At 44.6% G+C, this 13102-nt stretch overlaps 1 protein-coding gene across 6 annotated transcripts in view; it reads left to right on the top strand.

The window, feature by feature from the left end:
* SCAPER (S-phase cyclin A associated protein in the ER) overlaps positions 1–6241 on the top strand; it is a 345110-nt gene extending 338869 nt beyond the window's left edge. For 4 of the 6 annotated variants that reach the window (XM_073303508.1, XM_073303513.1, XM_073303510.1 and 1 more), the window contains 3 exons: positions 883–1074; positions 3998–4049; positions 5789–6241. In XM_073303508.1, coding sequence (XP_073159609.1) covers positions 883–1074; positions 3998–4049; positions 5789–5895 — 351 coding nt within the window. In that variant the 3' untranslated portion in view covers positions 5896–6241. The remainder of the gene's footprint in view (positions 1–882; positions 1075–3997; positions 4050–5788) is intronic. The other 2 variants (XM_073303509.1, XM_073303512.1) reach the window with 1 other exon arrangement.
* The last annotated feature ends 6861 nt before the right edge of the window (positions 6242–13102 follow it).

Raw genomic sequence — 13102 nt, forward strand, 5'->3', positions numbered from 1 at the left:
AACTTTGGGTCAAGCAGCTCTTTCGTATTATAATTGTCTCATCAAGGTTACTTGGAACAGATCTGATTTTGACATTTTTTAGTTTATCATCAAGACTTTGTAGGACTAGTGAGTAAATTAGGATGGTTCCCCTGCAAGATACCGTTAATGGCATTGCTTTTTTTCTTAAGATGTACACAGTTGTAAACCTAGCCTGCTTCATGACAACAGTTCCATTTATCTAAACAATTCTCCTTTTAGAGTCAATGGCACTGATAGAAACTGAGATAAGAAGTACAGATGGGAGGATCTTTCTGAGTCTATACTTGCTGAAATTCATTGCTGTGCAATTTACAATCACCTTTTCTTTTCAGAGCCTGGGTGAATGTGTAGCAGACATCTATGATGAAACATAGTCTTTTATAATTGCTAGAGAGAATTCTAGTAAAGGATGAACGTGCATCATAAGGGTTATTTCATTACTGGTGATCTTTTTTTTATTTTCAAAAATCATGCTTATTATATTTTAAAAGTGTGTGTTTGTAAATTATTGTAGTCTCTTTGTAGTATTTCTTTGTCTCTCTTACAGCACCATTAAATGGTGTATAGTAGACTTCAAATAACTGTTTTTATTTGCTTAGTTGTTGTTTTTTAATTATGCAAGAAAAGGATGCTTTATAGTCAAATATTCCTTACATTCTTGTGCTGCTATGGAAATAATACTTGTATTATAGAAATGATTTTGATTAAATCCTCTGAAGCTTTTCTTTTAGCATTCACTAAACATTTTCTTCTCAACCATGTTCTTTTAGTTACTATAGTTTCCAAATTCCTGCCAGTTAATGTAAAAGTAAGAGCAGACAGCACAAGTGTTCTAATGTTATGTTACTCTTGTATTTTCAGGTAATTGTACAATCTGGCCGTCACCCCACGGTGCTGCAGAAACTATGCCAGTTGCCTTTCCAGTATTTCAGTGACCCTCGCCTAATCAAAGTGCTCTTTCCTACGCTAATAGCTGCTTGTTACAATAACCCTCAGAACAAGATCATTCTGGAGCAGGAGATGAGTTGTGTTTTACTTGCCACATTCATTCAGGTAGATATTCCAGTGATGTACAATTACACACAATCTGACTACAATACTTTGGTCTTTTCTGTGCATATGAAATTAATTCACTTTAGATAGTACAAATAAATAACATTTAAACACTTTGACATCTTCCAATTATTTTTCGAACCACAGATTATTTCTGTACTTGAGGCTTCTTATAGTACTAAAAGCTTTCTAAGTAGTTGGGTTCTCACTGTCACATGTGGGACTCTATTTTCATTAAAGTGACTGGACATGCTGGTGAAATGTGCACTAGTTGCAGCTATTACTAGACAGTTTTTAAAATGCTGATTTTTAAGGAAGATACTTTACTGTACACGTGTTGTTTGTTTTCTATAATGCATCTACTTACAGATAGATACACAACTACATGCTGTGTACAACAGATTAGCAGAGAGAATTTAACAATCCTTTGTGCATGCGTGTGTATGTATATGTGTATATATATACACACACGCACGCACACACACAAATAAAAATACCAGAATATATATTATGGTTCTGATCTTGCAGTCTTTACATGTGTAAACCATTGAGTTAATTGAGACTACTCTCATGAACAAGGGTTTGCAGGATTGTACTCTCTTTCTGTAAACTGATGTTCTGTGCTTTATTCATCAGATTATGAAAAATATACATATGAAAAAGATTTATTAACTATTTTCAAATTAAAAAGTACATGCAGCTTAACTAAATATTCTGATTTTTTAATCTAAAAACTTATTTTGATATTGATTGAACAGATTGAATTCTGTAGCAGTCAAGTGAAAGTTATAATTGTTGATAAAGCAATATTATTTGTAGCTGATGATGTATGACCAATTGAATTTTGGGTTTTTTTGGGTTTTTTTCAAAATTGGGTTTTTTTCAAAAGCTTTCCAAATTTTCCAAATCTGGACTGGATATATTTTGGGAAGAGTACATAAAAGCTAAAAAATTATTAAAAAGTCTTCAGATGACATCAAGCTTTTCAGTGTACTGTAACTTTATATTTTCATCATTTTGAATACTCAGAATTTTTGCATAATTGTTACAAAGAACACTAGAATTTAACACTTAAAAAATTGTTCCTCTTGTAACCAACTCATTTTGTATGCATATAAAAATATAATTCGTTTTTTATTTTTTTAAAGTATTAAAATATGCTTATATGAAATCTCTAGTTGCCTTTTACAAAGCTTAAGAAACACAAGTTCAACATCACACACAAACTGCAGTTTCCTCACCAGAAAGGGGGGGGGGAAATAACTCCAGACACTAATCTGATCTTCATAATTAAAGTTATTTACCTAGCTTTTCTCACTGTAAAAGTGAGACTGGCATTGGTGATGGTTTCTGATCAAGAAACCACAGCATAAATAAAATTACAAAGGTTATCTTTACTGTATTAAATATTAATTCAGGTGCTATTTATCCTGATTTGCAGTTCATAGGAATATTTGAAGTCAAATGCCAACGGCACATTGATTTCTTACAGGTTTTTAGAAGATGTTTTGACATCAAAATTAAAAATCTAATGGCAGATCCTCAGCTGGTACAAATTGTCACAGCTCTATTGACTTCAGTGGAGCTATGACAGTTTATACCAGAGAATCTGGCCCAAAATGTTTAAAGCATATGATAAGTACTGTAAGAGTCAAGGAATTTTCAGATATCAATAAGGAAATAAGAGATTTACATTTGTATTTATATGTCAACTTACTCTCACCAGGAGACAGACTCTGCAGTCCTTACTCGGTAGATCTACCATTTGCTTTAATGGGAGTTTTATCTGAGTTCGGACTTTAGGATCTGCCCACCTCATGAGAGAACGGGATCCTTTGTGCTAGAAAATGCAAAAAGAAATTCTTCTGGTTATTTGAATATTTGACAACATATACAAATATATATCGTGAAAAATATATCATTAAAATATAGTTGTTTTTTAGAAATGTGTACAAGGCTAACTCAAAAGAGGAAAATGATTCAATCAGACTTTACAGTTATACATTTAACATCACCCCAGAAACAGAATTCTTTCCACACTCTACATCATCCTAGTTATTTTTGTTGTTTCTAAATCTGGATGCAGTGTGTTAAAATAGATCAAAATATTATTTAACTGAATATACATAATTTGATAAGCCATTGCTCTTATATCAGATAATATATCAGCATGAACCAAAAATATCAGCTATGTTAGACAGATACTTAAATGAAGGGCCTAATCCTGAAAGCCTTCACTACTGACGTGAGTAATCCTACTGGCTACTTATGGGTATGAGACTGCTTCCATTGAAATCAATGGCAAAGTTCAGACTTCATTGGGTGTGAGATTGAGCCCTACGTAAGCAAAAGACTACAAACAGGGCACATGGTATGCAGGATTGGGCACCTAGATTTTATTATGATATATTGCTATTGTACAATCTAGAGTTAGTTAAATCTGTGACAAAACTCCCATTGATTTCTATGAGATCAGGATCAGTCTCTAGGTAGAGATAATAAACATTAGTAATATGTGAGTGACAACTGAAGAAATCTTTAAGCATATATTATACAAAGTAGAAAATATAAATCTGACAAGGCTTCTGTTTTAAAGAAATGCAGCAGTAGCTAGAGTTTTGTTAAAGTTAAAAATCATATAATGATAAGAGGTGGTTCTAATTTCATAAGAAGGCATTCTGCTTGCACAAAATAGAGGCATTTTTCTGGAAAGTGTTGTTAAAATCAACTGCATATAATATGATTTAAATTTGAATAGAATTTTGTTATTTCTTTATAACAAACAGATCTAAGTTTATTCGTTCACAGGTTTCATTAGAAGAATTTTATTTTCTTGTAACTATGAAAAATTAAATCTCATATCTTTTTTACTTCTTCATATAGTAGATCTGAAAACTAAATAACATTTGTTTTATTTTTATAGGATTTCACACAGAGTTCAGGCCAAACAGATAACCAGTCTTCTCAACAAAGGGGTATGTCTCCAGTGAAATTTACCAAATTAGCGATTACATAACAAAAATATGGATGATCTTGCATTTTACTGGGATTAGCTCATGGTATCTACCCTCACAATAAAAAAAAATGCAGTAAACAACAAAATGACATCACAGATTTAGGGACACTCTATTAGCTTTACTTATTTACATGACTTGTAACTTGTAGTTTTACTGCTTATAGCATCAGAATTTCAGAATGTAGATATTGTTAAATGCAGTGTGATGTGTTAGTGTATCCTGCAAACACTTACACATATGCATACATTTACTCACATTAGTAGCTCTCTATTCGGGGATTTTAAGTCACTGGAACCACATGAACATTTTGATGCACCCCAATAGCCCCCCAGACAATGGCCGGAAACGATGAGTAAAATATTCTCCTGTGATTTTCTGCATAAGCACTCTATCCGTTTGTAAAAGGTTACTGCATTTTTTTTCCTGTTCTTATAAATACCTTTGGAATGTGGGACATGATTAACCACTGCAAGCTAAAATTTTGAAAGACGTTCATCTGAGATAGCCATTGCCTAGTAGACTGGCTTGAGATTCAGATGTGTTGGTGACTCAGGAGCTCGTTTTGGGTTCTCCATATTCAGCATACAGTACAGTGGACCCTTTTATAGTCTTTTTTTTATTTCAACCACCAAGAAGTGATTCACAATGATAACCAGTTAGCACATCGCAGTACATTTAACAGGATACTGTTAGGCAGTCTAGGTGCAAAATTAAGGCTTTGAGTTTTTAAAAAATGTTTACAAAATCAAATATTTTAGCAGTTTCATGATACTTTTTAATATCAATTAAAACATTTTTGGTTTGATTTGAAACAAACACTTTGTTGCAGTGTTTGTAACACAGACATTACAGCATTGTGTTTATGCATGAGAACCTGCAAGTGAAACAAACTAAAAATCAAAGAGAAAATGAACTATTTTATTTTCATTGTCCAAACTGAATGAAAGGCAAAATACATGGCGACAGGTGAGTTTGATTTCCAGACTAATTCCAATTATAACAGTCTACGGTATGATTAACAACATAATCAGGATTATTTTTTTAAGTATATCATTTTAAACTTCAAAGATAATGTCCCATTAAATAAACAAGGTTGGACTTTTATTCTACTTGATTCAATATAAAAAGCAAGTTCCATTGTATCATGAAGCTGAATTATGATCATTTACAGTACTTGAAGAGTCTGATCTTACAAACCTTTACTTTCATGAGTAGTCCCATTGACTTCACTGGCAAGTACTTATGAAAGGAGTACTAAAAGTTTGCAAGATAGAGCCCTAAGTTCCTGATCTTGCTATGAGCTTCCTGTGGGCAGATCTCTTCACCTTCATGGAACCCCATTAAAATAATTGGCAGCCAGTGACAAATTAGGGCAACCTCAAAGTTGCCTGACTGGTCCCAAAACACAGGGAGCACAAAGGTGCCTAAAGCCCAGTTAATGTCTGGAGCAGAGCTTAGCTGGAACAGAGAGACTGACACAGGAAGTCTTTTGCCATTACTTCACTGAGGTAGGATAGCTCCCTTCACCAAAAAATAATGCATCTATAGTGGCGTAGAACTGTTTTTCTGTGTTTTAAGGACTTTGTTTATAGGAGGTAAAAGAGGCAAATCAAGTTGAATTGCCCATGGTTTTTTTATTCTTGTTTTATTACCATATTAAGAGAGAATAGTTTGATAATTTTATGTTTTCTCTTTAGCAGAAAAATTCTTCACTTCCCAAGATTATCTTGAGCTGTCTAACAGATTCCCTTGCCAGGCCTGGGAAGAAGCACGACAGTTCTTCTTGAAAAAAGAGAAAAAATAAGTGTTTCGTTTTGTTTCGATTTTTAAAACATCTAATATGTTAATGTTAAGCAATTTGTGCTAACTACATACTTTAAGAAACTGTTTTGGAAACTTCTAGATACTCTAAATACTTATGTTGTAGATATATATAATTTGCACTATTTATGTCTTAAGTACTGTAGATACTTTAACGCTCTGTTTTTTAATTTTGAAAATTGTTTATTTCATTTACATACTATGTCATGGTTTTGGTAGGTTCTACCCTATGATGTGTACTTCTTGCACTGTAAAACTGCTGAAATTAGGTTACAAATAGAGAAAATGTTATCTTCTATGTATCTTGTAATAAAATAACTTATTCTGTTTGTAGTGTGACTTATTCAAATTACTACAGACGACACAATCTCATAAATAGAAGTCTTGAGGCATCTTTTGAATTAATCAAAATTTTAATGAATTTATCCTGATTTGACTCAATTTAGAGTTCATTTAGACTTTTCTTGGTTTTTTAGAATAAGATCATTTGTAATAAACTTTTTAAGCCCACACAGTTTTAAAGTTTGAATAAGACTTTCATCATAATTGTTAAAAAATTGTGATGCACCTTGGTACTGTTAATGGTGAGTTTCCATAAAGCTATGTCAAGCAATATTAGACCACAATGACAGAGCTTCTGTTGAAAAGATTATTTTATTTTGCTTGTTTAGCTAGGCTAAAATTATTTCTCAAAAATATGACAGTCTGTGGTGATTCAGATGACTACTTTCCCCTAGTGAATCGTAACACTTACCAGGCACACACAAACATGAGACAAAAAGAAAAATATGGATATTATAAACTTATTCAGAGCACGCATTAAAAAGGGTGTAACATAAATCCCACCATGTTGTTGTAAGCAAATAAAAAATTGTATTGTAGAATGTTTAAAGACTGTTATATATTGTATAAAATCAGACCCCAGGCCTACAAACTGATATGAGAACACTGAGGTGAGCATCTTGAAGAATAGTGTTACACAGCTCCCCACCGTACTCAGGAAGAGTTTTAGTTGTGGATTTTGCAGGGTCCCATTCCTTTCCCTATTTTTTTTCCTTTCTTTCCCCATTTTTCCTCAATGTCAAGATTTGTGCATGTAAAGACAGTTGTTCCCTCTAAACTAGCCAGCCACCGTCAAGTCAGTGTGTTTAACATCACAATTTACAGTCACAGCAGAGATTCTGATGGCGCATGCCTCGGTGATAACATGAAGGATGGTGCAAAGGAAGGAAGACTCTGATTAGAAAGAAGACAATGTAGAAAATAATCTGAAAAATCAAAATTGTTGCCATAGAAAATATACAAAACACTGTCAGTATGATAAAGCCCTGTGCACATTTACCATGCTGCATACATAATAATCAAATGTTAAAATATATCATTGCAACACTTCACTAATCCAAAGATATCAAAACACCTCACAAGCATTAATTAAGCCGCAAGCAGCCCTGTCAGGGAGGTATTACTAGATTGCAAGATCCTTAGAGGTAGGGACAGTTTTTTGTTCTGTTTGTACAGCAATTAGCACAATAGAGTCCTGATTCATGACTAGGGCTCCTTGCAGCTATGGTAACACAAATTAATAGTAATATCCCCACTGTAAAGATGCAGTTGGGAGAAAAGAACCCAGTTCCCTGCCCTAACCACTAAACAAAGCACACTTGAATTCTGTTGGTCTCTAGCCCAGTCCCTGCCCCTATTCAAGTCCATGGCAAGTTGTCCCTCTGCAGTGCAAACAGGATGAGACCCTCTATTTTCAAGAGTTTCTGAGCACTTTGGTGGTTGTGTAACAATCTCCTGCTGCTCGCAAACTACTGGCAGTGGCTGGATGCTAGTGTCAGTTGCAGCTGGAAAGGCACTCAGTTCACAAAGTCACTGTATTTCAAGATTTCCTACTTTCATAACCAAAAGGGAATTTGGGACTAAAAATTCCCAGAAAAAGGGAAATCCAAGACGGCAAATATGAAATTTGCTGTTGATCTTAATAATGAGGGAACAAGAGGGCACTTTATTTCCTGACTTTCTCGCTGCCACTGCTTTTTATGAGTAGCCAAATGAGTTTGAGGGGAAAGGATTAAGATAGGTTGCCTTTTGTTTTCTTGTTAAGGTCTCTAAACCTATTTAAAGTATCCATCTTGCTGGCTGGAACAGTCTGTGGTTCTTGGAAATACCAAGCATTTGGGCTACAGCAGCCATTAAGTAGATTTAAAGTGTTTGCAGACAGGTCCCAGAAGGATCACTGGAGCAGCTTTGATCACCAAGGATTCATTCAAACTTTTTTTTCTGGGACAGGAAGGTGGGGTAGTTGGTGCTTAAATACTTTATTCAGTAGAAAACAGCCCCTTGCCAGCAGTGTGCAGGGCAAGCTAAAGAAAACAAGTCCTTGTGTGATATTGGAGGGGTTTGGACCATCTCTTTCAGAAGCTCGCAGTTTGTGGTGCCAGTCATGGGGCTCTGCTTGAAGGGGGGCCTCATTGCTCAGGTGAGTGGACTAGCCAACAGGTAGCAAGGACAAGCAGGTAATCGAATGGACCCCATAGACTCTCAGGCCCCCTGATTTCAGTGAGTCTGCCCAGGTGTGAGCACACAATTTGGGAACAGATCCTTGGTTTACCCTGTGTAGACAAGACCAAAATTAAAACAAGCCAGAACTCTGGCAAACCAAGGTGTCCCCCCACACACCCAGAGAAGTTTCCAGCTCTGCTCTCTCTCCCCGCTTCCATTTCCACACCAGCCACAGGATCTTCAAGCCTGCCCGAGTCTCTGGAGATTTTCTAAGCAGGGCCATGCCAGCTGTGATGGACCTTTTGTCACATGGGGCTTCTGTCATACAGCAGCCGTGCTTGGCTGCGATTCCTCTCCCTTATTATTAACCTGCTGCGGCCTGGTGGCCCTCTCCCCTGGGCGGCCTTTGCGGGCTCCTGGCACTGAGGAGGGCAGCGTGTCCAATTCCTCCAGACCTCGCTGTGCTCCCCGCACGTGATTCACTGCCTGGATTTTCAACTGGTGCATAAATCATCGTATTACTGGCGTCTAATAAACGTGCCATGGCTGGGATGAACCCAGATGGTGGAGACATTTGTCCTTTTAACATAAAACTTCAAACCTTTATTTTTCTCCTTCCTAAGGGAGACAACAGGGTGGCGGGAGCTGAAGTGAACGCGAAAGGAAAGGAGTTGGGCCGGGAGTCCATATTCAATCCAAACCCAGCCCTAGTTCGGGTCTTACTGTTTTCTGCTGGGCCCGATCCTGCGGAAGGGCAATTGTAGCCGATGGGAGTTTGGGCAGGTTAACGAGTGTGTGAAGGGCTCATGACACCGACCCGGAGCCTCAGAGGTATTTAGGCTCCTCACTCCCATTGACGCCAGCGGAAGTGAGCAGCCTAAAAACCCGGGAGAGTCCGTCTCGGGTTTGCCTTCAGCGCCGGAGCGGTTCTCCCCCAAGCCCCGCTCCCTTCGCCTGGGATCTGAGCCCAGCAGGTGACCCGGGGGCCCCGGGCACGAGGGACGGTTCCCGCCACCCAGAGCAGCGGCCGGCAGAGGAGCCCTGCAGCCCGCTGCGGCACAGCTCCCACCCTGGGCATCCGCCCGCTGGGGGGGGGGTCCCTGAGCCTCCAGCGCCGCCATGGCTCCTTAAAGCAGCTAATTACCGCCCGTGGCACTGACTGGGGGGACCAGGGAGGCGGGACCACACCGCCCCGCTGTCAGGGGCTGGAGACTCCGCAACTAGCGCCGGGGTTTCCTGCAGGCTGGTTCCCAACAGGCTCTAATTCTCCCCCCACGCGATCAGGCCCAGCCTGGCCCTGCAACCTTTAATTGGCAGCGCCCCGGAGCAGAGCCGCCCCCTCCCCGCGGCCCGGTAGAAATACAACAGAGAGGGGCTTAGCCCCCGGCCCCGCTGCCACGCCGGGAGACACCTGCCCAGGCGCTAGGGGGAGCTGCGGCGTGACCCGGGCAGCAGCCCTGGGAGGCTGCAGAGGAGGAGCGGGACTGGGGGCCGCGCTGGGGTTTCAAGTTCCCTCTTCAAGGAGCCGGCCAGCCGGGCTGCACTTTTATAGCTCGGTCGCATTCCAGGGGCCGGGCGGCTCCAGTCCCCAGGTGATGGGAGCAGCTTGTTTCAATCTAGGCGGGGGACGTGGCTGGGGCGCAGCAGGGGGAAGCGAGTGGCCCCAGGCCCCCTGCCCCGAGCCCTGCGGGATCGCGCCCGGCCCGCTGGCGGGGCAAAGCGCAGCTCCACCCAGAGCCGGCTCCCCCCCCGGCCGCCTCCCGGGGTGAAGCCGCCCCAGGATTGACCCAGGCCGGGGCCCTAGAGCCACCCGCACGCCGCTGCGCTCCCCTCCCGCTGCGGGGTGGGCACCGGCAGATGAGCGCTGCCCCAGCGCCGGGCACAGCTCCCCCGCCCAGTATCCTCCATCCCTCCGGCTCCCCAGCTGGGTCTGCCTGGGGCCGCCCTGCCGCTGAGCCTGGAGAGCGGGCAGCTGGGGGACCTCACGCGCCTTCGGGGGGGCCTAACCCCACTTCTACCCCCCCCCCCGTCCCTGCAGCTTTCCAGCGGCGGCGGGTGCCTGATGGTCACAACAGGGCCTGCACGAGGGGCTGGCCCGTGCTCCGGCCGCGCCAATTAGCGCGGGTGGTCGCTCTAGGTTGGCTGCTGCCCCCCGACACCGCTTTTAACTTGTCTAAATTACCCGAGTTTCTCTATTGGCTGCCCCAGACACTCCACGTTCCGTCCGCAGCTGCAGCTGCAGCGTCTCTCCGCCTTCTCGCCTCTTGGCTCCGCTTCCGAATGGAATCCGCAAATCTCTCCCCCAACGCCGGCTGCGTTTGTGTGTGTCACACACACACTGCCCTGCAGCCGGGGAAAGTGACCTTATCTTCCCTCCCTTTGTGTCCCGGTTTAGAGCCCCTTTCTATCCCCCAGGCAGCCCTTTCACCATCCCCACTGCACGCTGGAGACTCCCTTTAGACCAGGCGCTTCAACACCTCGGCAAACTCAGGTGTTCCGACTGCTTACTCCTGGGTCCCGCAGCCCTGGTGGCCCAGATGTAGCTCAGCCCCCGTGGCCTGCAGGCGGCTCGCTGCCTAGCCCTTCCCTGGGAGGACACTGGGCTGTTTGCCAAGCAGCCGACTTCTCCACTTTCCAGCCCAGCTTAGTGACTCGGAAGTCACACTCACCAGGCGTCAAACAAACCTGCAGCTAGAGAGAGCTGGGGCCAGAGGCAGAGTCACCCCAAAGGGCCCACCTGGCCCCCTGCCCGGCGCAGACCCTGCGGCAGACACACAATCCTGCCCGGTTCATTGCCGGCAGGGGAGATTTGTCTGCAGCGGAGAGTTTAATTTATGGGGAAACCCCAGCTGGCTGGGGAGACCTGAGCTTCCTTATTGATGCAACTAACCCAACGGGGGGCCGACCCCAGCTCGGGGCCCTGAAGCCTCCACCTGTCCCTGGCAGACAGGGCAGCCTCCCTTAGACAGAGCCGGCACAAAGGCGGGGAATGACCGAGCGCCTCCTGCACTGCCCGACGCCGGGCTGCGGACCTGGCCCGTGCCTATTAAACACACAGCTCCGCCCGCGCGCGCGCTGGATGCGCTCCTGCAGCGATTCCAATCCGCTCCGCAACCCGCGGCGCTTAATGCGAACGAGGCAGCTCCGCCCCACGCCAGCAGCAGCCCGGGGGGTAGTCTTGGGGCGCGGACTGTGCCCGTGGGGAAGGTGGCTGGAGGTGCAGCCCTTGACTCAGATCAGGCCCAGCCAGTCCCTGGGGAGATCTGGAGGGAGGGGAGGGGTCTAGGTTAAGTGCACACGGTCTGCAAGGATCCCCCAGCTCTCATTCCAAACCTGCCTGGGCAGTGTGGAGGCGAACCTGGTCCTTATTAACCCAGCCTATCTAGACTCTTATCTCGGAGTTTGCAGCCCCATTTCCTACACTTGGGAGAAAGAGCTTATTAAAGGCAAAGTGCTGCTGTCTCTCGGGAACTAGAAGAAAACCAGACTTCGGGCCCTTTCCACCGTCTCCCCATCACCCCACCCCTCCCCCGCCTCCCGGCCCCTAGTGACGTGCCTGCAGCCCCAGCTGGCCGACGGGCTCCTGGGGGGGGGGGGCAGAGAGACAAGCCTCTGAGCAAAGCCCAGTTCCTCCCCTCGCTCAAAGCCCACAGCCCTGTGGGCCAGCCCTAAATCCACCCGCAGGCCCGTCTGTGGGGCTCTTCCAGCCCCGTGCAGCTGGCATCTGCCTTGCGCCAGACCCTTGGAAGGGGGCAGGTTCGCACTGCTGGGACCTGGCACCGGAGGGTTAAACGAAGGGTTAAATATTTGTGACTGAGAACCCGAGCCTCCAGCTCATGGCCTGGCTCGGGGGGCTGGTGGAGATTCAGTATCTGCCTCTTATTTCCTGCGATCACTAGTCAGTTTCTCCTTAAAACACAGAGAGAGAGAGAGGGCCGGCGGCGGGGTTTGAAATGTCACACCAGCTGACCTGGGCACGGCCTATCCAGGGGCCACTGCAGCGAGCGGGGCCCCTCCCTCCCCAGAGAAACCCTTCGCCTTTGGGGCTGCAAAGAAAATAAACCCAGGACACGCCAGACTGGTTCTCGGAGGGGAACTAGCAGCGGCCGTAGCAGAGGGTGGTTGTGGCTCCCTTCAGTGTATCGCTTGCAGGTGATGCCAAACCCAGATAAGGAGCCGCCCAGCCTTCGCCTCTGTCTAGACGGGAGAATTAATAAATGCAACTAGAGTGATCACATCACAAATCCACTCTGGGGACAGTCAGGACAAGCTAGCCACTCGCGGCGATCCCAAGCTGCGGCCTCAGGACTTAGCGCGTTAATTAGCTCGCTGCTGCGCGGCCTTTGAAAGGTCGAGCCGGTTTGTGGCTGGGGCTCGGTGCTTATGATCTGACTCACTAGACACTAGCGATTCCCTGTGTGGGGGCTGCTCGCTGGGGGAGCTCCCCGGCTTCTGCCCCTCGCCTCCCCGAGGTGCAAAGGGTTTTATTTCTTAGCCGCCGCTGGCTGGGCGGTTTAGGGTAAGTGCTTTGCAGGGCCTGGGCAATGCTCGGCCCCTTGAGTGGCAGGCAGCGTAACGGCAACCAAAAGGGTGCTTGTTGCTAAATGCCCGCCGCCCCTGCTCGGGCACTGCAGCCCGGGAGACAATGAGCTGCAGGCGGCTCCGGGCCGCAAAGCCGGTTACAC

The sequence above is a fragment of the Lepidochelys kempii genome, chromosome 10 (assembly GCF_965140265.1).
Source record: "Lepidochelys kempii isolate rLepKem1 chromosome 10, rLepKem1.hap2, whole genome shotgun sequence".
Taxonomy (NCBI): Eukaryota; Metazoa; Chordata; order Testudines; family Cheloniidae; genus Lepidochelys; species Lepidochelys kempii.